At 35.7% G+C, this 27,052-nt stretch overlaps 1 protein-coding gene across 24 annotated transcripts in view; it reads right to left on the bottom strand.

Moving 5' to 3' along the window:
- Positions 1 to 27,052, bottom strand: part of GPHN (gephyrin) — a 276,586-nt gene that overhangs the window by 128,240 nt on the left and 121,294 nt on the right. For 23 of the 24 annotated variants that reach the window (XM_033063946.1, XM_033063950.1, XM_033063948.1 and 20 more), the window contains exon 4: positions 5,219 to 5,311. In XM_033063946.1, the coding sequence (XP_032919837.1) occupies positions 5,219 to 5,311 (93 nt within the window). Of the gene's footprint in view, positions 1 to 5,218; positions 5,312 to 13,865; positions 13,972 to 27,052 lie in introns of those variants that run through there. The other variant, XM_033063958.2, reaches the window with a different exon arrangement.

The following is a 27,052-nucleotide window of genomic DNA, read 5'->3' as shown; positions in this document are numbered from 1 at the left end:
AAAAATCTAAGTATATAATTTTAAACTGAAGTATTATGGAACATAAATATATTTGAATTTTATAACATCAAATAATAAATTTTATTGAAAAATTAAAGCAGACTAGATAAAGACCTAATCATATAAGCTAGGAACTGCCTGGAGGACTAAGAAAAAGGGAATGGTACAGAGTTGCTGAGAAACTTCTAATAGAGTCGCACATAATTTGGAATGAGCCTGTCACAGAGTAATCTGCTCCATTTAAGCACCTTTGTTGATTAGATGCACATGGCAAGGTTTTGTAATGCCAACCCTTTAGGAGCAAGCTGGGCTGGAAACCATTTTCTAAGAACTATGAAGGTCTCAAAAGATCTGATGGCAAGTTACAGGGTCAGATGCCATCCATACACAGAACATACATACAATAACTCACCACAGAAATCCAACTTAGAGCAAGACCTCCTTTAAGAGATATGAAAAGCTACAGTTTTAAAAGAGACTATAAAAACATTTTATTAAAATAGTTATTAAATTGGAAGGTACGTGGAATACTGAAGGGTGAAAAACTGAAACATTAACCTGGGTTATTAGAGGATGCACAATTTCATATTATTCCTACCACAAAATTACTTATGTCCCATGTGAGATGAAAGTTTCATTCCTCCACACTATGGAGCCATCCTGAAGTGACAGACTGTAAAATGGAAATTATTTTCTTTCGGTCGAGTGCCAATAATAAAATATTGCTGAGGAAGAAGTAGTCCTACATCCACAACAAACATGACTAGAAACTCTGCTGCTCTGGAAAGGCTGTATTTGAACTGGGGAGGACAAAATTCTACATATCATTTCTAGTTTAAGTTTCTGCTTATTAAATGGAAATAGTTCTTTGAAAAGTTTAAGTCTCAGTGGATTTAAGTTACTTTGATGAAATGTGTTGCTGCGAGAGTATGGTTATAACATGACTGTCCTATTGTGTCATAAGCATCTTATTTCATTAACAAAGTTTAAGTGGAAGCAAACAAACAAAACACATGAAAACTGAAACAATAGAGATCAAGAGGACTTCCAACATTACTTGAGACAGAGAAATGGAAGGATATAGATACTAAAATAGTCTGTGGAAGTAAAACGGAGTGTAAAGAAAAATCCATAAGAGATATCTTAGACAATGGGTAAGAGCCAAATGATAGAAGATTTGCATTTGGTCATAATCATAAAAATGCTGGTGCAATTTTGAACTGAATATAAAAAAGACATATTACAGAAGAATTGAGACTTTCTTCTGTCCAACCATGGCTTCTGTGTGGTATATCTGGAGTATTTTGTTCATTCTGAGCATTATTTTTCAGAAACATTGATGAATAGAAGGGAGTTTCAGAGAACAATGATTTCTTTTCATGGGTCAGAGAATTCTGATGAAAAAATAAATAAGTATGTATTTATTTTCAGACAAAATTTTTAAAAGTATGTGTCTACATTTTAAACCAGTCCATAAATATTGAAGAATATAAACAGCATGAACTGAAAGAAGCATTCGTAAATTTTCCAGAGCACTCAAAAATTAGGAAGACTGCAAGGAAATAACTGTCTGGTGTTACATGCTGGAAAACTGCTCTTCTATGTTTTTTATGAAGTATTATCCTAAAATCTTAGGGTGCAAAATTACCTGCAGTATGGATGAACTACTTCCACATTGTGACACAGCTCAAGAATGTCTATCACCAGCTGAGGACAATATGTTGATTTCTACTGCTATTATTGAAGTACATAAAATAGGTCTTATAGGTGGGCAAACAAGACTTGCACAGAAGCATAGGGACAAAGGATAAGAAAGCAGCTAGAAGACTGTTAGAAGACAAACAAGTGAATTTTTTCAAGGTAAAATATTGCAAAAGAATAAATGTAAAAATACAGAAGACAGAAAACTGAGCAGAGCATCCATTTACATGTGATGTTTTCTTTCCCTTTATACTGAGCAACAGTAACAGAGAAATGCATTAATATCTCAGAAGGATTCCTAGTAATTGATAAAAATGTTGCAACATTATTTAATTTTTTTTCACAAAAGCTAATGTATATTGTTATCAGCATTCTGTAAGAACTACCACTGAAGTATTGTAGCTCCAAGAAATAAACGTTTGCATCTGGAAATAAAAAACGAACGTTGCCTTAATAAATTAACTTGGACCACACATGCATCTCTGTCCAGCAACAAACACTTTTTAAAATCAACAAGCAGACTGCAGCAGAGATTTAATGACTATTTCCATAAATTATATGTGAAATTACATTGTAAAAAAAGTGGTTGTATCTAAAAAATTAGGCTTACACTTCAGTTTGCATTTAGTACAAATGCAAACTACCAGCAACTGCCATAAAAGTTGAAAACCCCAGCATTCACTAGTAACACGCATAACAGACTTTCAAATTCAGCCATTCATTAAGTGAATCTGGTTTTTTAAATATCCACATGCATTTCATCACTTCTAGTTGTGTAGTCAAGAAAGTGAGGGATATTCACACTGCTTAAGTAAACTGACTTGCACCCCTCAAAAAGTTAATCGTAGGAACTGATTCCAAAGCTCCTCTCCATGCACTGACTAGACCAAGGTTATAAATTTAGAGATCAGAAACAGGCAAGGAAAATCAGATACTGTGAATATTCCTATAATCTCCTATTCTGTTACAAGAAAAAATGTTATTGCACATCACCAAAACAACTGCAATAACCTGGAATGGTTCTGATATAGTGTTCAAAAGGCAAAGTGAGTGGGGAAACTACTAATTTTTTGGGATGTGTAATTACATATTTCTGAGGTATCAAGAAACCATTTTTAGCTACATTATGCTAGGCACTTAGTTTCAGTTTTATCAATAATTACAAAATTCAACTAACATTAAGTCTTTGGGTTGCAATTATTCTTGGGAACTACCTCTATTGTGTATGTACAATAGCAATTATATATCTATACTAGAAAAGAAACAGAGAAACCTGCTTTCTAATCCAAAGTACAGGGGAATTAAGGAGAAGCACCCTGAAACATACCAGCGGAAGTATGACTCAGAGTACTGATGCTGTTCTAAGGAAAAACAGTAAAACATACTCCATTATCAAATTCAATTTTTAAAGGTTTTAAATTAACATCTTAAAGATGACATCTCAATAGCACAATACCATGATCACATCCTTTCATGATCAGTTCAGTGTTGAGAGTGTGCTGAACTATGCACACAAGGGATGAAAGCCACTTCCTACAAAGGCTTGTTACTGCACAGTTCATGTTGACATAATGAATTTTCCATTTTGGGTTTTCTCATTGACCCAAAAGACATAAAATACAGGGACAAAACATAGGCTTCTTAGTGTTTTTGGTACGACACATACTGGCAAACTGATTTTCTTCCCTTCAAAACATTTCTTTGAATGAATGATGTAATATATCACAGGAATAAGGGTTGTCATCACTACTTTGTAATAAACCTGGGATTCTGTATCTCCACTGGGATTTAAGTTAATGCAATTTAATCAAGTGAAAAGCAAGTAAAGACTCCCCTATATAAGTTCTTTTTAAATACGAGACTAATTTGACAGTAGAACACTTGTTTCTCTTATGATCAGTCCAAGTCTTGCACATCTATTATGTTTCAAAACAATGCAGTTTTTCTTTAGTACAAGTTATTAATGATTCAATGTGTTTTTATTATACAGAGACATAGCAACAACTCAGATAACTTTCAGAATGGCTTACTCAACAAAACTGATGAAAAAAATCATCCCTGCCTGTGTTAATTAGAGTAACAGCAATGCAGTGAAAAGAAAATACTAGGTGTTTATGTGCGGAGTTCTCATTTGTTTATTTTTTGTCCCAAATGCTGAGAATCTGTAGCTAATTTTTTGCACTAGTTAGAGTGCTTCCCCTGGCTCTGCTGCCTTGGCTTGATGCTGCGCAAAGGAAAACTGAAGCAGAAATTAATCCCTCCTTCTACACTGTCCTGGTAACACAACCTTCAAAAGTATTATGCTAGTTTGCAAGCAAGAGACAAATTTAACCAAGTCACTTTTCCCTTGTGGTGGCTTTAGCAAAGTGAATAATTTGCAAAATCATTTTCACTGGGTTCCACACTGTGTTCATCTTAACATAGTTCCCATTTCCTGATACACAGACTGCTCCCCCAGGTCTTAGTTACTCAAGGTCTCTAGTACATAATCTAAAACCATCAGAAGTAATGATCAGGAGCATTTAGTTTACATATTTCTCTAGTTACACAAATGTTGTACAATAAACTAAACAAGGCTTTGAGACTACTAACAGAAAAAAAATTTGAACATCAGGCATAGATAAAACATTTGTAAGTAAAAAGCATTGTAGATATGCTATAAAGAACTCAAATCAACTTGAGAGTCTAAGAAATTGAAAACATACATGAGTATTTAAGAGAAATCTAGGTATGTTGATTTATGCAAATAAACACAACTCACTCAATCTCAATTCTGCCCTTTAGCAAACACAATCACACCAAATAAAATATGTGATTTTAAAAGCTCATGTTAATCTAATTTGGAACCACAATTGCCAAAATACTTCAAGAACAATCACACAGTCATTTCACATGACAACTCATGGCCATGAGCTCATTTCCCCCAACTTCCTTTAGCTCCATATAAGTGTAATGTAACTTCCTGAGCAACATTTACTGGTGCAGATTACCTCCACCTCTGTGCCTGTTCAGATTTTTTTTGACAAGCAGATCCATAGTAGCTTTGCATAGAATTGTTTTCCCCTTCTGTCTGCCTCACGCCCTTACCCATAATGCAGTAATTGTCAATGCAATACTCTGCAAGGGAGAAGTACAGGATCTCTCTTATCCCAGTCTTGCACAAGACACAACAAAAGCCATGCAAGATTTTGCTTAGCAGTGTTGTACTGCAGTGCTAAGGAAAACTGCATCACGAAGCCATTAGAATTTTGTTTAGTAAGAGGACTGTAAAACCATTATACTATGCCACATTGTAGTTTGAAAATAATTTTGGGTCAGAACCCAAGAACAGTAATTCTTTTGTGCTATATTTTCTATTACTTTTTTTTCTGATTGTAAGTTGTGTAGCACTTGACCTGTCTACAGATACTGCAAAGTAAAATTACAGAAGAAATTCAGAAAAAAAATCACCCCCCTCCTCCAGACTCATGCATTTCTACACCAAAGGGCAGATTTTTATAATGCAGGACTATCTCACCTCTGGAGTGACATCTCGCGGTGCAAATCCTGTTCCTCCAGTTGTTAAAATCAAATTAAGTTCCTTTTCATCACACCAATCTATCAGTGTCTCCTGAAAGAGAACATGAATCCTGTCAGATCTAGCAAGAAATGGTTGTCTCAGATAATACCTGAAGACTTGAAATGCCTTAAAATACAGGGAATTATAAACCACTCATGACTTTTTATACAAACATTTTAAAGCACTATTTATAACCAAGATAAGACAGAATAATGCATGTATCCACGTAATACTATTTTGCATATGGAAACTGAAATTCAGTTCTCCATCTCTTAACCTGAAATGGAAAACAAGAATTCACAGTTAATAATTTCTACCACTGTTTAGTTTGATATATAAATAAAATATACTTTGATACACATTAATAGAATAAGTACATTTAATTTGGATTACATCACTGATTCTTGTTACAGTAACTTTGGTTTCCACACTGCACTTTTTAATAGCCTGAAAAAAGCAAGAACCACATATCTGTACGCTTTACTCCCAAAAGATGCAACAATGCACTTGATGTAGCAGGTGATGATCTATAATCATCTTTCCTACATTCCCCTAATATCTCACCAGGAGTGTGTATACCAGTTCTGGGTATGGTTAGCTGGACTAAGAAATCTCTCAGGTAAATTCAGTGACTTACAATACTGGATAACTCATGATACCAGAGAAGTGTTTAATTTGATTTGCATTCATTTTAAAAATTACTTTTTAAACTACTTTTCAAACTATGATAAAATTTTGACATAAGTAGAAAACTTCTTTAATCTCAATGTGATTAAATCACTTATCCTTCATACTTGACTGTGGGCCAGCACTGCAGGCGTATGTCTGCTTGGAGTGAAAAATAAGCTGTGTTACCTTAAATATACTGATTACATAGTAAAATATCCATCTGCACAGATCATATCAATTATTGAGACAGCTATCCATATTCTAGCAAAGAAACAGCATTATTTGAAAATATTTAGGGAAAATTTAAGTTTTGGGAGTATTATATTGGGAAGCAAGGAATAGTTTTGGAGATTGTTGGCTTAAAGATTATTATTTACCACAAAATTAGCTCTGAGAAATATACTGATTTTAAAAGCTTAAAATAAAACTCTCTGGAACATTTTTAAAAGTACAACCAATTTAGGTAATCCTCAGGCTTGGTACTTCTATGCAACTTCCATCTAACAGCAGGATCATATACAGACATCTAAAAATTGCAACTAGAATAAACCCATGTCTGACTGCAAGCCCCACCACACCAATACATCCAAGGATTACTTGAAGAAGTGGCAAAACCAAAGGTTCTGTCTTTATTTATCTTTTCTTTACTCATTACTTCCACTTTCTCTTTTGTATTCTCTCTTGTCTTTAATAAAGTCACGTTCATCTTTTTACTCTACCCCTTTGGAAAACAACTCTCTAATTAACTGGGCTGTAAGTGAACATACCAGAAGTTTGTTACATGAACATTTCAAATAAGCTCAGGAAAGGAACAAGGATAATGCCTCAAACCCACACACAAATAAATGAACTAGTAAGTATGGCTCTTGTCTTAGATTTTGAAAAAAAAAAGTGAATTATGGTAGTAAAAAGGATTTTAGGTCTTAAAATTCTTTGCTTCAATAACATAGCTTTGTATTAGGAAAATTATTTCAGTAATATCTCTGTCATTTAGAAACATATTTGTCTTGACTTAAATAGGTACAAATTTGAGAGAACACTTCGGGGAAGTTCAGTGTTTGGCAAAGTTAGACCTTAATAATGCATTTATTTTTAAAATTGATACAGTCAGGGGTCTTTTTTTTTTTTTTTTAAGCAGAATTTATCTTTAGATAAAATAAAACCTGCCAAACTCCTTTTAACAGAAAATAGATTCTTCGTCTCTTCTCATTTTGTTACAGTTCAGTAGTGCTCCCATTAATGGGGGGGGGGGAATTCCTTTTGATATCCTAAAAAAAATGAAAGAAACACTAAAGAAATCAATATCCTAACTCTTCAATTAAACCAAGCAATAATTAAGTGCCTATTCCTGTTACTCCGGCAGCGTACCTAGGCAGAGTCCCAGACAGAACTCTCCATCAAGTTTAACTATAGTAAAGAAACATTCAGGCTTTCAAGTAGAAGACCTTTAATTACGAGGCAGTAAGTATGGATTTCATTGTATTTTAGAAGTGCAAATTTATCACTTAGATATTTTAAAACTGTGAAAAAATACTCGAGGCTTATATTCAGCTTATTTATTTTCTTTCTAACCCAAAAAACTATGCCCCACAAAATATTCTCATTGCTGTAAAAAAACTACGTAAAAAAAGGAAGCCCCACACTGATTATGAACAAACTGTGGACTCAGGCCAGGTAGATTCTGTACTGGCTTTGCAGGGAACTGAATTTTCTGTGTCTTCAAATGAAGATTTCTCTAGGCAAGTGATATTTGGCTTTACTGATGCTATACAAGCAAAATTATTATATAACATTTCAACCAAAGAAAATTTCATTTAATATTTTTATGCATATTTCTCCTCTTCTATTGTTTCACTGATGATAAGCTTTCAAGAGAAAATGGCTAGGTCAACAGATTATGTAAAGCACTATGATTTCGTTCTAGCCAATGGAATGATGCTGATGGATACAAAATACAGTAGCTGGCACTGAAAACAGTCCAGTAAAATTACCACCAAGTTTTTAAAAAGCCAGAGCAAAGCTACAGAACTGCAGGGGGGAAAAAAACCCCCAACCAATAAATAGCTCCATACTTTAACAATTAGTATCCTAAATTAGGCTTTATCAGTTATTTTCCAGAGTCAAGGTATATTACAACAGAAATGAAGTCATTACAGACAGTTCCTCCACAAATAATTTTATTTCAAAACTTACTCCTTAGGTATAACAATCAGTTTCCACCTCTTTCTCCAAAGAGCACTTGTTTCTGTCAGCTCCCTCTCTCCTGCAATCTGGAACTGCTCATTGGACTTCCTATGCATTGCCCAATATTGAAATTACTTCAATTGCAACACTATTGATCAAAAACTTTGTCTCTGATCTGTTTGAATTTTCTCATGATCAGTGTTAACTTCACCAGTGCAGAAAAATCTTGCCTCATTTTTTCTCTGAGTTCTTAATCTTTTACATGTAAATTTATCGATTTAAAGACCAGTAAAGATCATTACCTCATGGAAAAAATGACTACAGTGTGTGGCACAGTGCAGAGACCCTATGCCTATGGCAGGTACATGCTTGCAAATTCATAAAGGTACCGCCACATCAGGATACACTAAGTCCAAAAGTTGTACAGATGCATTCTTGTGGCACTACACCTATGCTAGTGCTACCTGACATTTCAGTCAGTGAACAGCTTGAACACTCACAGACATATTTCACAGGTAACATTAGCATCTCCATGTCCAAGATGCACCACTGCCATTAGTGTAAGTTTCAATGAGCAAGCCACAAAATTTTGGTAATTTCCTTTTGTATTTAAAACTAATTCTAGGGCTCAGGCTCTTCCCTACACCACCCTGCTTTGATCTACAGGGTTCAAGAGAGAGAAAATACATCATGCTTGAATTTGGTAGGGTTTTCCAGCAACTCTTGATGATTATCATTAAGTATCATTGTATTTCTAGTAACTTTTCCTTACTAAACATTTCTGTGGGCTAATGTCCCACCATGATACCTAAGAGAGCTGATCACAGAATACACAATTACAATGGATAGGAAAATGGGCTATTGTGTACCCCCATTAATGTACCATCATTTAATCTTTATGTATGTGAACTGGAAAAACAAATAGAGATTCCTTTCTGGAACAATGCCCTGATCTTTGAAGATAACTAAGGACTGTGGATTACTTATCTTAGTCAGAAATTTAAACTTGAGACAGGTTGCAAGTCTCCTCCAGTCCTCTTAGCGCTACCGTATGGTGATTTTCCACACACACACTGAGACTATGACCCTTAACTGGAGCAGAAATACTACAAAGCACACAAGAATGGTCATTGTGGATCAGTTTAAATGTCTACACAGAAGAGCTGAAGTCCTGGTGACTTTTCCTTTTTGATGATGCTACAGTCTATGGTATGCTTTGCCTTTTTTTATTGTCCTATTTTTGTCATCACTGCTATGAGAGTGTGATAACACTCCCATGTATTTCTGTTTCCAAAATTACTAGAATATCTTCCTTCAAGTCAATATTCTGGTGCTTATACTTAGATAAACATGTATACATTTTTCTGATCAATACTTAATTTAATTCACAATACAAAGATTGTTAAAAGAATTCTCAATACGCATACAAGTGTCATATACCATAGCCACTAGAACATGACATGTACCTTGTTATAACTTAAAACATCCAGAAAGAACAGGGAAATGCTAAAAACAATATAAGTAGGGCAAGTTTTCATAATGAATCCATACGGAATGCCTCCATTCTATATTCAGTATTGAAACTAGTTAAACAATTCCTAATTTTATAGTTAACAAAGATGTCTAGCATTTTGGCACATGTTAGATTTTTCCAGCACAGTGCAATCATGAAGTTATTTCACCTTATATGCATCACTAGTCACACAGTAAGTAAAATACACAAAAATTTAATTTATACTGCTGATCAAATATAAGTGTTAAATATTAAATTTAATTATGAAACAATATACATTTATTTACATTGGACTTTGAAACATAGGTAAGTCAGTATAAGCTGGTTTACAGATGTGCATCCTATCCAGAAGTATTCTCAAAACAATTTCATGTGACTTAAAAGATCACAGTGGCTTCCAGGACAAACTACTAACTAGTGTTCAGAGATGCAGAAGTCTGTGTTCTCCAGAACAGATCTCAAAACTGCAAGTTTTATAAAACTATGTAAATTCTGTATTTGCAAACAAATCCTGTTTACTCTAGGAAAATACATTTTTTAACGCAAGGAGAAACACAGAACAGTATGTTTTTAAATTTATAACAATAACTTTCTGTAGCAATACAAGTTAAATAAAAAATATTCCTATATAAAAAGCCATATTAAATATCAATCTACTTTTCTTTAACACTTTTTGGGCTCAAGTTTAAAGAGTGTACAAGACAAATTTCACGTATGATGATTTAACATCCTCACAATAAAGAAACTATAATGAATGACAATATGGTAAAACAGATCAAAAAAGAGAAAGTCTGCATAGTCACATATTTGCTAAGAAAACTGGATGTCATTTCAACCACTGATGTTCAGGAATACAGGAATTAGCACATTAAGACTTATAACAACCTTTACTTAGTCATGTAGCCTGGACAGGTCCAGACCCCAGCTCACAAAAGATTAAGCCTAATTCTATGTCAGGAGAGGGCATACACAACTGAATAAATCAGAAATTCATGTCACAGCACACAAAGGAGGAGAAAAGAAGAACGAAAGGTAAAAGCAACACATTTGTTCCTCATTGTATTATTCAGGAGTTTGAATCTTCTTTATTCAGTGGACCATGGCTTGTCTATTAATTTAAAAAGGAAAACCATATACTGGGGACCATGCAAGAACATGAATACCCATGAAGAAAGGCAATGAAGTAAAGAGTGGAGTTCAACATTAAGTTTGAAAAGGAGGGAAGGTCTTCAAAATGTTAGTGTATTCTTAGAATTAATTTCCTAATTTTTTTTTCCCTACTTCTTGTGAAGGTTTTATTTCTTATGTTCACAGTCCTTTACTTATTGTTCAAAAGCTTCTGGGAATTGTGGAGGCATGAATATACTCATGTGTGGAGCAACAACTTTCCAAGAAATCAATCTCAAAATTATTTAAGAATTTCAGAAAATTAAACATTAAAGCACTTTGAAAAACATGCTTGATGTTTTCTATTACCTCCATTCCTTTTATCCTTTCCCCACTAGCAGAAGGCAGAAAGTAAGAGGTATGTTAGAAATATGCTCAGTGTAATCACCGTAGTGGAGAGACTTGGATGAAATGCAAGTATGTATCTCATTGTTTCTAAACAGAGTTTTTCAAATTTTGAGATTTTATAGAACACAGTGAGTCGTCTTTCAAATATTCTACAGGAAAATTTTCAGTTTCCAGCACCACAGTCATGTTGCAGGTTTTTTTAAAAAATACTAAGCTAATGCATTAAAAGACATAAAAATGTTGCTATTTTATTGAAATCCAAAACTAAAGGAGGAATGTAAAAAAAAGTACTCTATAAATGGCTTACTTTTTAAATGGAAATTTAATTACAGGCATTTTCCATTTCAAGTAAATTGTAGCTATCAAGTACTTCAAGGTTCAACATACCTATGCAGTCGGTAACAACCTTTTTTTAAAAAAAGTACTTCATGTCTTCTAAAACCTACTAGTTATGGTAATTAGCCCCCTCCAAAAAAGGAAAGAAAAAAGTAGGCACTGAAGTGCAGTCATCAACAGAGTTCATCTACGCAAACAAGACAAGTCTAGCAGAGAGATGTGCAAACACTGAAGTGTTTGGTCAAACCATCATGACTGGAAGTGCCAACACTTTTAAGAGCCAAGACTGGCAAAATAATTTCTAATTATTTTGATGGAGAGAGGTAAAGAGTGGAGGCCATGCACAAGGTTGACTTCTCAGAAAAACAAAGGAAAGATTCTTATTTCAAGCTACCTGCCTTGACATAATAGTATAATCAAGAAAAATAGTGAATTTATTGTATGATTTAATAAACTGCATTAAAAACTACAAGTAGATCTAGGTCAGAAGAAACCATGCACCTGCATGCACACAAAGGCACAAGACCCTTTTCCTTCTGTACAAAAACCTGTTCCCATCTAATGTTGGTGCCACTGGTATCCTCCTAGTGTCATGCTAAGGTAACTCACAGCTGCTCACAGGAAAGGAATGGGCACTTAGCACAACAGTTTTCTTCAGATGTTTGGAGGAAGAGATGGAACATAGAGTTAGAATCAGATATTTTCCAAATGTGTCTGTGTCTACAAAGAACTTTACTGTTGACTCTGTATTTGGCAGATATGTACCTAAGTGTGGGCCTATGTGGCATGTGCTCATCTTTATCTAATAAAAATTGAACCAAAGTTCAATGTGTCTCATTTCTGCCATGCACAAAAGGTGTCTCCCTAAAATATAATATTTACTCACTAAAATATTACAGATTTATAAAAACTCTGTTTTTCTTAAGAATTGAAAACAATTAAAAATTTTAGAAAGACATAATGCCTTCTTCCAGTATCACTTTTCCTAGTGACAATCTAGAGCTCTAATATATATTTTTTGATTATTCCTACAACAATACAAGCTAAATAGCAACTGGAATGAAAAAGAACAAGAAAGCATAAAACCAAGTAAATGAATCCAATACTACTTACTAAAAACAGATAAACAGAAACTTCCTCTGTTTTTTTAATTTTTTAAAATTTTCTTACATTAAAACAGCACTTCAAAGATCTGTTATCACAAGAATAAATGCTTGGTTTTGGAGTCATAAACTTCAGATTACTGGGCAAAACAAGATTTTCTTCCCCTTTGCATATATACAGTGTTCATCTAAGATTGTTTAGAAAACTATTCACTCTGGGTTTTCTTCTCAGAATGTGCAAAGGTAGCTTGATATTACACACAAGTCAGTAACTTTCTAAAACTAGAGTTCTTCATAATATTTTATGTATGTGTACCAATATCTACAGCACATGTATTTCATGAACCACAAATCAGAAGCTTCAGCAAAGTTTGCAGGCTGTAAGTAAGCCCAGACAAACTACACCTTAATCTTACAGAAATGGCAAAGTGACAGAAAACCAATTGTAAATCTCTTTGAGCTGCCAAGGTAACATTACAGCCCTAAGGAACTGGCAAAAGCACATCCACCAAATCTGCAAAGGTGACAGGTATCAGAGAACTCCCAGTACAAACATCTCAGAATCATATTTCTGTAATAGCCTTCAACTCATATAACCTGCCCTTGTTAGAAACAGCACTTGAAAATAACGATTTGCAGAATTTGCATGTGCATATTTGCATGCAGGGACAAGTACATCTCCAGTTTAAGCTAGGTCATACCATGTCTACTTGCTTAATTGGCAGGAAGTGTAGTGAATTAGAAAATTACTACAAGTCTTCTATGATTAAAAAGAAAGAAAACCACATGAGGCCAGCTGTGGAAAAAAATGTTTAAACTCAAATGTTGGCTTTCCTGCAACTAAGTAGTTTGAAAGATCAATATAGGGTAACTGATTATTACAGAATCCAGTTCCATTTCTAGCCTCATTTTCCAATAGTAAATACAATCTTACAGTTTAGTTTGCACACTTAGCTACAATTGTGAAAGACATTATTAAGTTTTATTTTTTAAATTATGTTACAACTTATATGATCTCAAGGTTTTGTGTAGCTGTCAATGGAAATGACAAATTGAATGGAATTAAGTTATTTAAATATCTAAACAAGGTTAGGATGGGGGGAAAGACAAGAGATGAAACCATTAGAGAGGCAAGGAGCTACTCAGTGTAATGCAGTTTGTGGTATAAATTTCCCCCCCGTGTATTGTTCATGCATATCATCCATAGAGTCAATGAATGAAATTGGTTTTAAAAAGAAAATCTACTGCTTTACCTGTGAGAATACAGTAAAGAAAATTTACCTACCAATGAACAGCTGCAGTACTTTGAGACACTTAGTCCATACATATACTCTAAGAGTGGGTGGGCTCGTGGCCTGCCCTGGAGTGTCCCGGGAGGGGCACTCCCACTCCTCCCCTCGTCCTGCTTGAGGCATTGACACACAGGGCAGAGTGCATCCGCCACCACTGCGGTTCCTCTTAAATGCACAATCAAACCTGAAAGAGATTCAGAAAGAGGGGAAAAGCAGGTAGGAGACTAATGTACATGCAGACTATACCTCTCAAAGAACACCAGTTACTGATGAGTAACCTTTCTTCTTTGAGTCTGCATGTACATTCCCACAATGACTCACTCTGAGCAGTTACCTTTGCCTTTTCCCATCCAGGAGAAGGCCTGAGTACTTCCACAAACAACTGCAGCATCACTCCACTGAAGGCTGAAACAGCCCTGGATCCTATTAGACTAAGACAATGCTAGCTGAAAACAAAGAGAGAACTACAGGTGACCTTACAGCACATGTCTAAATACCAACAATACAGATACTAAGTTTGTCCACAGAGCTAACAGAATTTGGTTTGGCCATATGAAGTTCCTTGAGTCCACTCAGAGACAGAAAGCCAAGTGAACAATCATTGTGTGAAGTCATCCAAACTTTTCGATATTCCTACAGTGCAGCAAGAAGAGAAACAAACTAGAAAACTTTGAAGAGAAATTTTAAAGGCCTTATAAAATAAAAAAAAATAAAGTATAAAATTCAATCAAAGAAGCCTAAGATCTGGAAATTAGTACTGAAGGAGTAGTTTGCTTGCCACTCTAGATCTTCAGCACCACTTCAAGAAGGACCCCAGGCTGACTGAAGAACAGGCACTCTGCCCATATACAGGTAGTATGAAAAACAGCAGCTATAAGGACCCATATACTTTACTAACTGGCTGAGAAAACTGTCTCCAAATGTACCACTTTCATAGACACAAGTAGACGGAGTAAGTAGAAGTAAGAATTTAAGAGCTCAAAAGGGGAGAAGCAACCATGGTTGCATGAACAGTGGGAAACTGTTATCAGTCACGAACAATTCAACACATCCTGATCAGCTGTTAGGAAGATGGGAGTTGTGAAATGTATGAACATCAGTGCACTCAACCAGAGAGAGCAGCCTGGTACCCTCAACAAAATACAGAAAGAAATCAAAAGAACTACACATAACAAACATTGAGAGAGCTGAGATCAAAGCAGCAACAAACTTATCATACAGACAATATCATTTTCTCATAGAGTATGCATGCCTAGATTATACTTTCGTGCTACTAGCTATCATTACTCTGGAGAGAAGCAAAACTGACTGCCGTAGAGACTGACTGATTAATGTTTTGGCTTGGGAATCCCAAGATTGCCACAGACTGAAGAACAGGGGAAGAGCTAACATATTATGCCTATGAAGACTTCAGAAGAAGTTTCTCATACAGCTGCTTATGAGTACAACTACTGTCAGAACATGGTGAAATCACAAAATAAAAATCCCACAGTTTTGTCTTTACCGAGCATTTCTCTTTATGTTTGCCAATTGTGGTAACTTACAATCAATACACCATAAAAAGAGAACCATTTTACAAGCCTACCTAATCCAAATAAAATTGCTGTATGGCTCTATTAAACCAGCCATCTGTGTGACATGCCAAAACGACGAGTATATTTTAGCACAACCACAGGCGGCATTGCAAAACTCTAGCATTCTAGAGTACTGAGAAACAAGGCCCTAACAGATAATAGGTTCTTCCTGAGGTGAAACCATTCCTATTTTGTAATGTATGTAAAGGTTATGGTCTCCTTCCTATCCAAAATGCTCTGTATGTCTAAATAGTCAAATACAGTGTTACACTTCACTGTATGAAAAATGAGGCCTCAATTACATCTGAGTCTATTAGTCCAAATGATCAGTGTGGGGAATAAAAGGCAGCGTGACTACAACAACAGATGCTCACAAGTTCCTGAATTCCAAGTACTGATATCATTCAAGCCAGAATGGAGTGACTGTGGCGACACAGACACTGCTCTTTTCTAACCACAACAGAATTAAGGGTATTGGTAGATAAGCACTGATTTGAAATGCATGGAAATCAAAAGATATCCCCATACCAACTCAGATGCTCTTGTCCTCTAGAGAAGACATTTTAATTTCTGGATGTTATGATAGATTATTAGTCTTTGACAAATAATATTGTCAATACAACTGTCTATTCAAATATGCAGAGAAATTGCTGTTGAGAAGATGTGCCAGCATATTTTGAAGATTCTAAAAATCTGTAACAATTGTGTCAAGCACAACAGTTCCATGGATGGAGTAATTATTTAATGGATGCATTTAGCACTTCCATGCTTGCTCTTACAGGGCACTATGATGGTGCCATTTACTAAAAAAGTCATTGTTCTGAACATCAGTGTATGGATCCAGAACAGAACAATTATTAGAATCACAGAATATCTTGAAGATGCTCCTCTTGTGCAATAAAGAAGCCAGCCTAGCTAATATCTCTAAATATTTGTAGGGGATCCTCCTACCATCTGAGAGATTTTAAGATTACTATCTATTACCTATATTAATTCTCTAACATCAGATTACTGTGCATAAGATGTTTTTGGTCAACCAGTGCATGTACAGGTCAAGTGGCCTAACAACTGAAGCTATGATCTTACTGTGATCTGTCAGCGTCAATTTAAGATGGTGAATGACCTCCCACATCAAATAATCAATGTTAGATTTAGCTTCCAGAAATTAATAAAGCATCAGTAAAGAAGCCTCCTCATCCAAAACAAAGAAATGTCCTTTAGTTCTCTAAATATAAGGAAGATGTGGACATCCTGATCGGATATATTCTTATGACAGGGATCAACAAACAACAAAGAGAAAGGTATATGAAACAAAACAAAGATGACTGGAGTATTCTGGATGTGATTAGATTGTCAGCACTTCTCCATTATCTGTTGAGTAGGAGTAATCCTGGAGATCCTGAAGATGATTCTCCAAAGTGAAAAGGAAAGTATAAAAAAATCACTTGAAATTATTTGCTAGTTATTAATACAAAAAACACATTAACAGCTGTTGAAGGCAATGAAAAATGAGTTACTATGATCATTAGAGAAAAAAATATTTTTCCCTATGTGCCCTGGTTGCTTTTTCTTTTTTTTTTTAAGGAGAGCACAATAAAAGAATAATAGAATGACTAGTAATAGGCTGACTGACTTGCTGATTAGGTTATTGCTTATTCCTAAGTAAGTGTAAGCTCCAAAGAGTAAAACATAGAGAAAGAACCTTTTTGCACTTTCAGTCTTTTTGTAAGACTGAACCAAACTTACAAGAGTGACTGAATTACTGAACTGGAAAGGCCATTCTCTTCAAAGGGAAAACAATTTCAGAATTCAGTCCATGCAGACTCTCTTACAGGCCCAAAGGATTACAGCTATTACATAATACTGGGTTAAAGCTGTTACCATAGAATTTGATGACCCATCATTTGCTTCCATTGCAGTTTGCAGAGGTGTCTTAGCATTAGCCAATCCCACTGCAATTAAAGATTTCAACTTTTATACTCGGGTGAAAACGAATACAGAGCAATTCATATCAGAAAGACTTCTTGCTCTAAGAGCTGAAACTTTCGGGTCATTTCTCTTTTGGAACATTTTTTAAAAATGCTTATTTTTTCTTGATATGTCCTAACAACAAAATTGCTTGGAATCAGGTGGAAAAAAAGCATTCAGAATACTAAAGAGAATTCAGAATCACCTTCCAACTGTTTCTGCAGCTGGTATAAATGAAACTAAAATCTGCCAGGGTACTAAGGTTTTCAAACATGCCTTTATGGTGTTGGAAATCTCTCAGGTAAAATAATATACAGAATTTCAAACAACCTACAGCACTTTTGAAAAAATTCTTTATATTCTAATCCTCATTGTTTCTAAGGTTCTAAATTCTTGGATATTATTTTGTGCTATAAAGAAAGATATGTTATCACTTTGTTATATGATAAAGACTATATATATATATATATATATAAATAAAATGCGCATTTTTTCTGAGACAACTAAGCTGGAGAAAACTTTGTAGGAAGTCTTGCTTATTTGATAAAGTTGCTGCATATGGAGCAAACAGAAGCTTAATAAAACAAATGCTTCACCAAACAGATCTAGCTCAACCCGGTCTCATAATGTTAGCAAAGCCACAAAGGTTGACTAAGACATGAAGAAAGTTCAAAGAGATATATGAAAATAGTTGGGAAGAACGATTCTAAGCAGAATTACTTGTCATCTCTTGTTTTTCTAAAAACATATGCCAAACTTTACTGATTAAATCATAAAAGAAATTCTAATCATTGGTATCAGAATGAGAGAAGCATAGAATGCTTTCTCCTTACAAATGCTTGCAGCGATCATATCGAGTCTCTTGACTGCTGCAGAGACACTCAAGAATCACCTGGACACAATCTTGTGCAAAGGAGGGAGTCTCCAGCACCCCTTAGGGCAATCCATTCCAGTGCTTGGTCACCTGCATAGTAAAGAAGTTCTTCCTCATGTTCAGGTGGAACTTCCTGTGCATCATTTCTGCCCATTGACTCTTTTCCTATTGCTTGGCACCACCAAGAAGACCCTGGCTGTTGATGATGGGATCCAATGCAAAGAAAAATCTAAATATAATAAATAATCCAAATATTAAAAAATCTAAATATAAAATATCAGAATGTTGGTATCAAGATGTCAACGAAGAAAAAATACACTGATGCAGTGCAATAGCTTTTAGTTCCACAGGTGTTGTTTTTCTCTTTCTACTCTCCCAAGTGAGCTCCCTTTTATTTAATTTCTTTACAGATATACCACTGCCTTCTAATTGATCCTTAGGGCCTCTTACTAATTTTGTAACACACAAAACACGGCTCAAGCATTCTTTGCATGTGGTTGTTTTCAATCGCAATAACTGACATACTCACACAGTGGTTTTCCACCCATATTCACAGCATCCTCAGCAAACACACAAATTAGCTGGGCATTTAGGGTTAACATTCTCTTGTTCTAATCTTGGTAAGGATGCCAGCTGTTTGACATCATTCCCACACAAGGCTCCATCCTCTGACGCCCTCCCTTCAGATACTGACAGACATGGCTGACATTCCCTTTCAGTCGCCTCCTCTCAAGGCTGATTGGGCTCAGCTCCCTCAGCCTTTCCTTGTAAGAGAGATGCTCCAGCCCTCTCATCATCTTCACAGCCTTTACTGCAGGAGCTCCCTGTCTATCTTGTTCTGAGGAGCCCAGAACTGGACACAGCACTCCAGGTGAGGCTCACCAGGGCTAAGCAGAGAGGCAGGACCTCCCTTGACCTGCTGGCAGTGCTCCTCCTAATGCAGCCCAGGATCCCATTGTCCTTCTTGCCCACCAGGACACACTGCTGGCTCAGGGACAGTCTGCTGTCCACCAGCACCCCCCCAGGTCCTTCTCCACAGAGCTGCTTCCCAGCAGGTCAGCCCCAGGCTGTGCTGGTCCATGGGGTTATTCCTGCCCAGGGGCAGGACCCTGCACTTGCCTCTGTTGAATCTCAGACAGTTCTCTGCCCATCTCTCCAGCCTGCTGAGGTCCTTCTGCAGGGCTGCACAGCCCTCTGGGGTATCAGCCACTCTCCCAGCTTTGTGCCATCAGTGAACTTGCTGAGGAAGCACCTGCCCTTCATCCAAGTAATTGATGAGTAAGTTAATGAATACTGAGCCCAATATGGAACCTCAGAAGACTAGTGACAGGTCTCCAACCTGATCCTGTGCCATTGAGAATCCTCCTTGATAAAGTATGAGTAATTTCTAGAGGTAATTTCCAGAACTCATGGAAAGCCCTCTGGACTAGTAGTACTTGTTTGTTATTTCAAAGATTTAAGAAGACACATATGGTTAACCTTTACCAGAATCCAGAGTTATTTATACAGTTCAAAGAAGAGTTGCATAAGAAATAATGAGTCTCTTCAACTGTGTATCACCTGCTTTATATACCATTATCCTAACATATGGTCTGTTACATGAAAATACTTATATAAGTGATTTTCAGTTATTTAATTGCAAAACTTACCTTTCTGGACAAGGTCAAATCACATTACAGTCAACTGCTCAATGCTACTTAGAATAAAGGCTTCATTGCAACAACTAAAAATAGCATACTGCCCCTTTCAAAGAGCTTTATCATCTCCCACACATCCTACTTTGGGGATTATGATGCATGCAGTATATGTTATCTCTGGACTACTGCTTACCCTTGTAGAGACAATTGCCACTTTAGTGCTGGAGAGTGATGAAGAGCCTACACAGGCAGCAGAGTCATACAGATAGTATTTTCAGTAAGAGAGAGTAGGTGGCATTAGTGGATGAGGGAGATAGGCAACACATTTCATCTGTGAGCAACAACTGGGCAACACCCTCTGGAAATCAAGGACCACAAACTGTTCTGGTTATAACATTTCTTATATTGCAGTGCTCCTGACCAGGAGTCCATCATACATCAAGGAATTTATTTCCCTTGAAGTTCCCACAGAAGGTGCTATGCTCTATGTTCAGCATGGTTTTCAGGAATGTGTCATGCTGTACAAACCCCTTTGGACAAAGGACAGACTCATCCACCTCATTGTAATGGAGGAGTCTGTAGGCAGCTCCAATCAGCACTGGAGATTACATCACCAGCGCAGCTTTCCTTTCCCTAAAAGAGTAGCAAAAATTTCTCATGAGTGGAGAAATTCATCCACAGATTGATCTGATGTTGCCTGAACAAACAGTTTCCAGCATCTGAAGGGAGTAAGATTTATTTGCTACCTATATTCCTCCTCTTCCTTTGCTTTATGAAAGCAGGTATTTCACTCAGCTATTTATTGTCAGGCCTTTCTTACGGAGATCCAGAAAGAACCTCGCACTTTTCTCTCTCTTGCTTTCTGCCCCAGTACAGAAAACACACACAATGCTCTTTTCATTTCAAGACCCACGACTTCTGACTACAGAAGGAGAGGTCTTTGCTTTTTTCCTGCAATTACTATTCAAGTCTTTTCTGTCCTGTAAGAGTTCTCTCTCCAGGCCCACTAATACCATGATATTTGAAAACATTAAAGAGAAAAGATTTTTTTTCTTCTGCCAGAAGTTATAAATCTAAGGTTAAATAGCAGGAATCCAATAATTCTACAGCAGCTATCTTCCAAAAGTCCTTATATTTGGACCAATGAATCTATTCATGGTACGTTGGTTTTCAAGCTGTAAGCATCCATACTGATCAACTTGAAAAAATTAAGCCAATTTTAAAGCCACCATAGCTATTCCTTCCTAAATGTCACAAATCACTTAGTAGTCCCTCAAGTCTTTAGCTCCTGTTTCAGCTTTCACTTCTAACTCCAAAAGCAGATATATTTAGCAGGAAACTCTAAGCAATTTTTGTCTGTCACCCAAATTTCAAAATATCGCCAAGAAAATATAAGACCATTGGCTACACTAAATATGTTTTATTTGAATGAACAGCATACAACTTTCTACACTAAAAACCGACAGTGATAAGACTTTTTTTTTATTTCAGACAGCAACTTATCTACCTTTTTTTTTTTATTATTTCAGGAAATTTGAATTTCCCATATTTTTGACCATTAGGGGAAAAAAAAAAAACCTAGTAAAATCCATGATAAAACTGAGGCACAGGAAAATAGATTACCACTTCAATTAAATATACTCAGTTGAAGGTCTTAACTAGCAAGTTAACATCTGGCCATCCTAATTTACAGTACTGACAAGAGAATACTATTTTGCTCAGGAAATAATTGCAGGCTGATAGAATAAACAGACTTCACACCTTTAGGCTCCTTTTGTTATAATGTTTTTGTAGGGAGATATTAAATTTCTCTTTGACCCTACTTGTACAAAAATTTTCATCAGTGATCTCTGTTCTTTGGATAGATTTCAGTGTCCAACTGAGGTCTGATAAGAAAGTGTTAATTCTTTTGCAAACCTTATACTTTGGATGTTACCCTCAGTTCCCTGCAGATATTCTACAATGGCAAAGAGTAAAAAATCAGGTTTCCATGTGGAGTTTTGCATGAGGGAAATACCAGTGATCTAGAAAAGCATTTAAAATTAACTGTTTATACCAAAGTTTCAATTTTAAACTTGATTTTTAAAAAAATTTGCATTACTAAGGTATTATCTACCCCTATCTGTTTTGTGCAAAACAAACTTGTTATTTGTCAGTGGGCTTTACGCATTGCATCTTATTCCTGATTTTAAAACCTACATGTTGAAATTGCATCTTATGAAAAAATGTCTTCACCAAAAGGGTTACTAAGCATTAAAACAGGCTGCTCATGGAAGTGGAGTCACTGTCCCTGGAGGTATTTAAAAGATGGGGCACTTGGGAATATGATCTAAAGGTGGATTTGGTAGTGTTAAGTTTTACAGTTGGACTTGAGATCTTGCATGTCTTTTGTAACCTAAACAATTCTATGACAGAACAAATTCTTAAATAAAACCACAAGAAAGGATAAAATTTAAAAATAGCTGATCATGTGTTAATTTCATGTTTCATACATATTCAAAATAGATAATTATGAGGACAGTAAGAGTATTGCTTTTGGTTTTCTTTCCCTGTTATTTAGCCATTCTCAGAAGGCAATATAAGTGCTTAAACATATCCAATAATATTTTCATTGGCAGAGATATAGCACAGTGAATTTAAAAAGCATTTCAACAGAAGCTACTCTGAAATTAGCTATTTATTCTACCAGTGAGAGAAAGCCTTTTTTTTTTTTTAATTTGTACATTATGAAATTGCCATGGTATTAAATGAACTGTAACATAATCAGCTGTTTTTCCTGTTGCAGAACTAGGAGTCTGTTAAACTACTATTTCTCCAAATATAGGATTGATTTTTAAGGTTTAATAAAATTGTGCAACAAAATACTGAAATTCAAAATATTCTGAATGTGCACATATTAAAATCTATATGTTGTTTAATATAAAACATGAAATATAATAACACAATGTAAAAATGACTGATATTCAAATACATGAGGTGTAGCTCAGTTGTTTCAATAGAACCAAAATGGCAAATGTAGGGAACGGCATCATTTCGAAGAAAGTTTCGTGCCTGTATATCAGCTATAGGCTAAATGGTCAAAAAGTTTGTACTAAGCACTTTTAATACTCAAGTCTGCAGAACATATTTAATCCCCAGAAAACTCAGAATTTTCCATTATCTGTGAGATTTGATTTCTTAGTTCTTTTGCTGAGTGTCTCAGAAGTCAACTCTGTAGCAGGTATCATGTTTGAAAAAGCTTTAATTATAAGGAGAGCATACTAATTCATAAATACTGTTTTGCTTTTTTCCATTTTCGAAACATAGCAATCCCTTTGGATTTCTCACCAACAGAAGCATTCACAGTTTGGAACATTATGGAGAGGCATTTGGAGCTTTTGTATGTAAAGCAGTTTGTTGTAGCTCTCTGATTTTAAACTTGGTCATCTTTCCTTCAAAACAGCCTGACAATAATTGTCTGCTGTTATCTAGAGCCTCTAGATGCTCTGTAAAACTCAAGTGTTAGCTTCAGTGTCCCAAATGACAGTCAGCTTTATTTTTACACATTGCCTGTTTTATATAGCATTATTCCCTAGAAATACTTATTAAAATACAGAATACATCTCAAATACATAAAGAATGACTATTTTCTGCTTTGTTAAAGAAGGACAACAATTTTACATCTTGATCTTATCTTCCTAAGGCATCCTCAGATACATAGCTTCATTCTCCAGAGTGATACATCTTAAATACTCTCACTCATGTTAAATTATGTTCAACTACCAAGAACCCAGAAGAACCCTTTAAAATGACAGAACTGAGCAGTACAAATTTCCATAGGGGATGAGCCTATTTGTTAAGAGAGGTTTATATCATCATGATACTGAAGCTACACTCAGAGAAAGTGCTACTGTATTTGTAATTTTAAAATCAAGGGTATTTCGATAGAGCACAACAGTAACAAAGGAGGTGATAAATAATTAGAGAAAATAGAAATGTCATTCTATGCAGAAATGAGGAAAGGGAGTATGTGTTACCTTGGCAGTCTTAGGATCCCACCTAATCTTGTCATAATGAGGCAGCTGAAATTGAATGCAATAGCTTCTGCCAGAACAATTCTAGAAGTTCTTTGTGTCTTTTTTATAATAGTGTATTTTAAAAAGTGAAACTCTTCAACCATTCCACCTTTACTGAACTTTGAGGACTCAGCGGAATTCCCTCCCTTATGCTTTTCCTTTAGGACAACTGAGTCACAGAATTTCTGAAGTCCTACTATAATTGAAAAGTACAGAATCAGTATGATAGTGAATAATATCAAAATTCTACCTATTGTATCATGGAAGAATTCAGAAAATAAATATATCAAAACCATAGGGGAAATGAAAAAGAAAACATCAAACTTTAATCTTACATAAGTTTTTAATTTCAAAAGAATTGTTTTCTCTGCATAGGTTTATGCATAGGTGCATGCTAAGAAACACTTCCACAGTGAGCTCAAAGATAATCCAGAAGAGCAAATATTGTGACTTTGGACACAACAAACTACATTATTTATCGTGCAATAGCAAAATATTCTGTTTGGTAAAGCACATAATCTTGCACCCAAATATATAATACTATTGTTGTTCACTACTTATTCAGTGTTTTCTACACACACCATGGCAAAAACGAATTGGCTTTTGTTAGAACCATAGCTCTTGGAGATAATTTGTCCATATCAATCCCACTTACTTAGGAATGTGATGCCTCCACTCCAAGATGCACCCTGCTCTTGTGACTGTCCTCTTCTTACCTGGTGGCATCACTTAACAGTTTCCTTAGGTAAAAATCATGAAACAGTTCCACAAACTAATGACCTCACGAACTAAACAGTAGATAAAATATAATGGCTATCTATGTTAATGGACACAATAAGGCTTTTTATCTTGGAAAAAACCCAATAAAAAACAGAGGAAGTTCTTGGGAAAGATTTATTTTTTTTAATCATGATACAGAAGCAAATTTCAGGGGAAGAATTTTTTTCATCCTGGTATCTTATCCTCTGGATTTCCTTCCTTAAAACTGTTGCAATACCATATTTTTAATACAGAATAGACCAAGGTCTGAGGGAGCTGGAGTGGTTTAGCCTGGAGGAATCTTACTGCTCTCTACAGCTGCCTGATAGGGGATTGTAGGAAGGTGGGGACAAGTCTCTTCTCTCAGGTAACCGTGACAGGACAAGAGAAAAAGGCATCAAGTTGCACCAGGGAGGATTTAGATAGCTTATCAAGCATTGGAGCAGACTGCCCAGAGAAGCAGTGGAATCACCATCTGTGGCAGTATTTAAATGCATGGGGCACTTGGGGACATGCTTTAGCAAAGTTTAGTTGATGTTTGGACTGGATGATCTTTGAGGTCTTTTCTAACCAAATGATTCTAGGATCCACAGGGAGTAGTAGTGCAGGGAGAAAATATCAGAATACACATTATTGGAGGATAATGTTCCAAAATTCTTTACTGATGAGATAGATGATCAAACCATTTGGAGTCCACTGGTTTAGACCACTGTTTCTTTCTTTGAATAGTGTGCCAGAAGGGCTAGACATTCTCTAAGTACTTAGCTCAGACAATAGAGTTTCACTAGCAACAATGGTACTATATTATGAATTTCACATTTGTAACCTGACATGCTGTGTTATGGGAATACATGTGGTGGTTGGAGGCTCGTGACAAATCTACCACAGCCTGTTAGTACACAACAGCACTTTTAGCACCTCTCTGCTTAACAGACTTTGGTTCATATTGCAGAGTAGCCTTTGATCATATGAACTGAATCCTTTCAGCTAAAACTTATTTGGAAGATGGACTTCAGCAGCTTGTGTAATCCACTCCAGCTGTTAACAGGCACACAGACTAATACTAGAAGTAGTTTGAAATAACTATCAAAAAATATATGATGAACGCTGGATCTCCAGCACCACGTGCTTTACTTTATAGATAGATGCATTTTATTGGTTTGTGTTACTTGGTAACACAAACACTACTCAAGATAGATGTTCAATTCTTGGCACCAAGGACAGGGCAGCTAGGGCTAAGACAGGCATTTTTAAATTTGTCTCTACACACTTGGCTCTGATTTTATTTTGCTGGAAGACATCCATTTCTGGAAGCCTTTAGGACATCAGTTAAGCAAACATTCTAGCTCTGTGCAGTATCAGAGATGAGAAGAGCCACTCACCCAACATACTTAATAAAACACAGAATCCGTTTATAATTTTTCATTTTACATCAGTGCTCAGATAAAGCTCATTAGCACAAAATCTCATCTAGAGCAATCTTGTGCAACTGATAAAAGAAAGTATTCGAGCAAACAAAATGCCTCTAGCCGCAGTTCAACGTGTCAATACTTCCATACCATTCCCTTATGATGACTCCTTGAAGGAAGGTTTTGATTGATTTTCTGTTAAAACATTTCACGTTTCATATTCTGTTTTAGACAGTGAACCTTATATATGACAGGGTCACTAATAGGAATAGGGCACCACAAAAAACCTAATTAACTATCAGAGAAGTTGGATGAGGTGTGTTGGGGGTACCTGTCTTTCAAACCAGGACAAGGTGCAATCACACAGTGAAGTACTAAGCATCACTCTATTCATACAATTTGCAAGCTTGCTTATCACAGGGAGGCTTGTGTAGTTTTTGGTGTCTTCCTACTGTGGTTTCCAATCAAGTACTAAAACACAACCTTAAAAATCATCTAAAAACATACTACGAAAGCAAAATAAACTACACTATTCTAGCAGAATTATCTGCAGTCTACCAGTTGCAAATCTTTTTCAGAAAGACATAGTGTATTAAACTGGCATCTGATAGAGAGATGACTGCTGTGAATGTTCTTTCTTTTTTTCCTTACAATCAGTGCACTATCAACCAAGAGAAAACAGATAATCAAAACTTTGGCACCTGCTTTCAGGCACTCTTAAAATTTGCATAAATTATGAATGAGAGTTAATTTTAAAAGTGCAGTATAAATAAGGAAGAATGTTTATCCCAGTCTCTTTATCTGTTCTTCACATAAAAGTGCTTCTATAAATTAGATTATTTTTATAACCTGACTCTAAATCTTTTTCAGTGCTAGTGTGCGACTTTTGTGATTAGGGGAACAG

The sequence above is a fragment of the Catharus ustulatus genome, chromosome 6, assembly GCF_009819885.2.
Source record: "Catharus ustulatus isolate bCatUst1 chromosome 6, bCatUst1.pri.v2, whole genome shotgun sequence".
Taxonomy (NCBI): Eukaryota; Metazoa; Chordata; class Aves; order Passeriformes; family Turdidae; genus Catharus; species Catharus ustulatus.
Note: the sequence above shows the minus strand (reverse complement) of the source record. Positions and strands in the feature narration are given on the sequence as shown.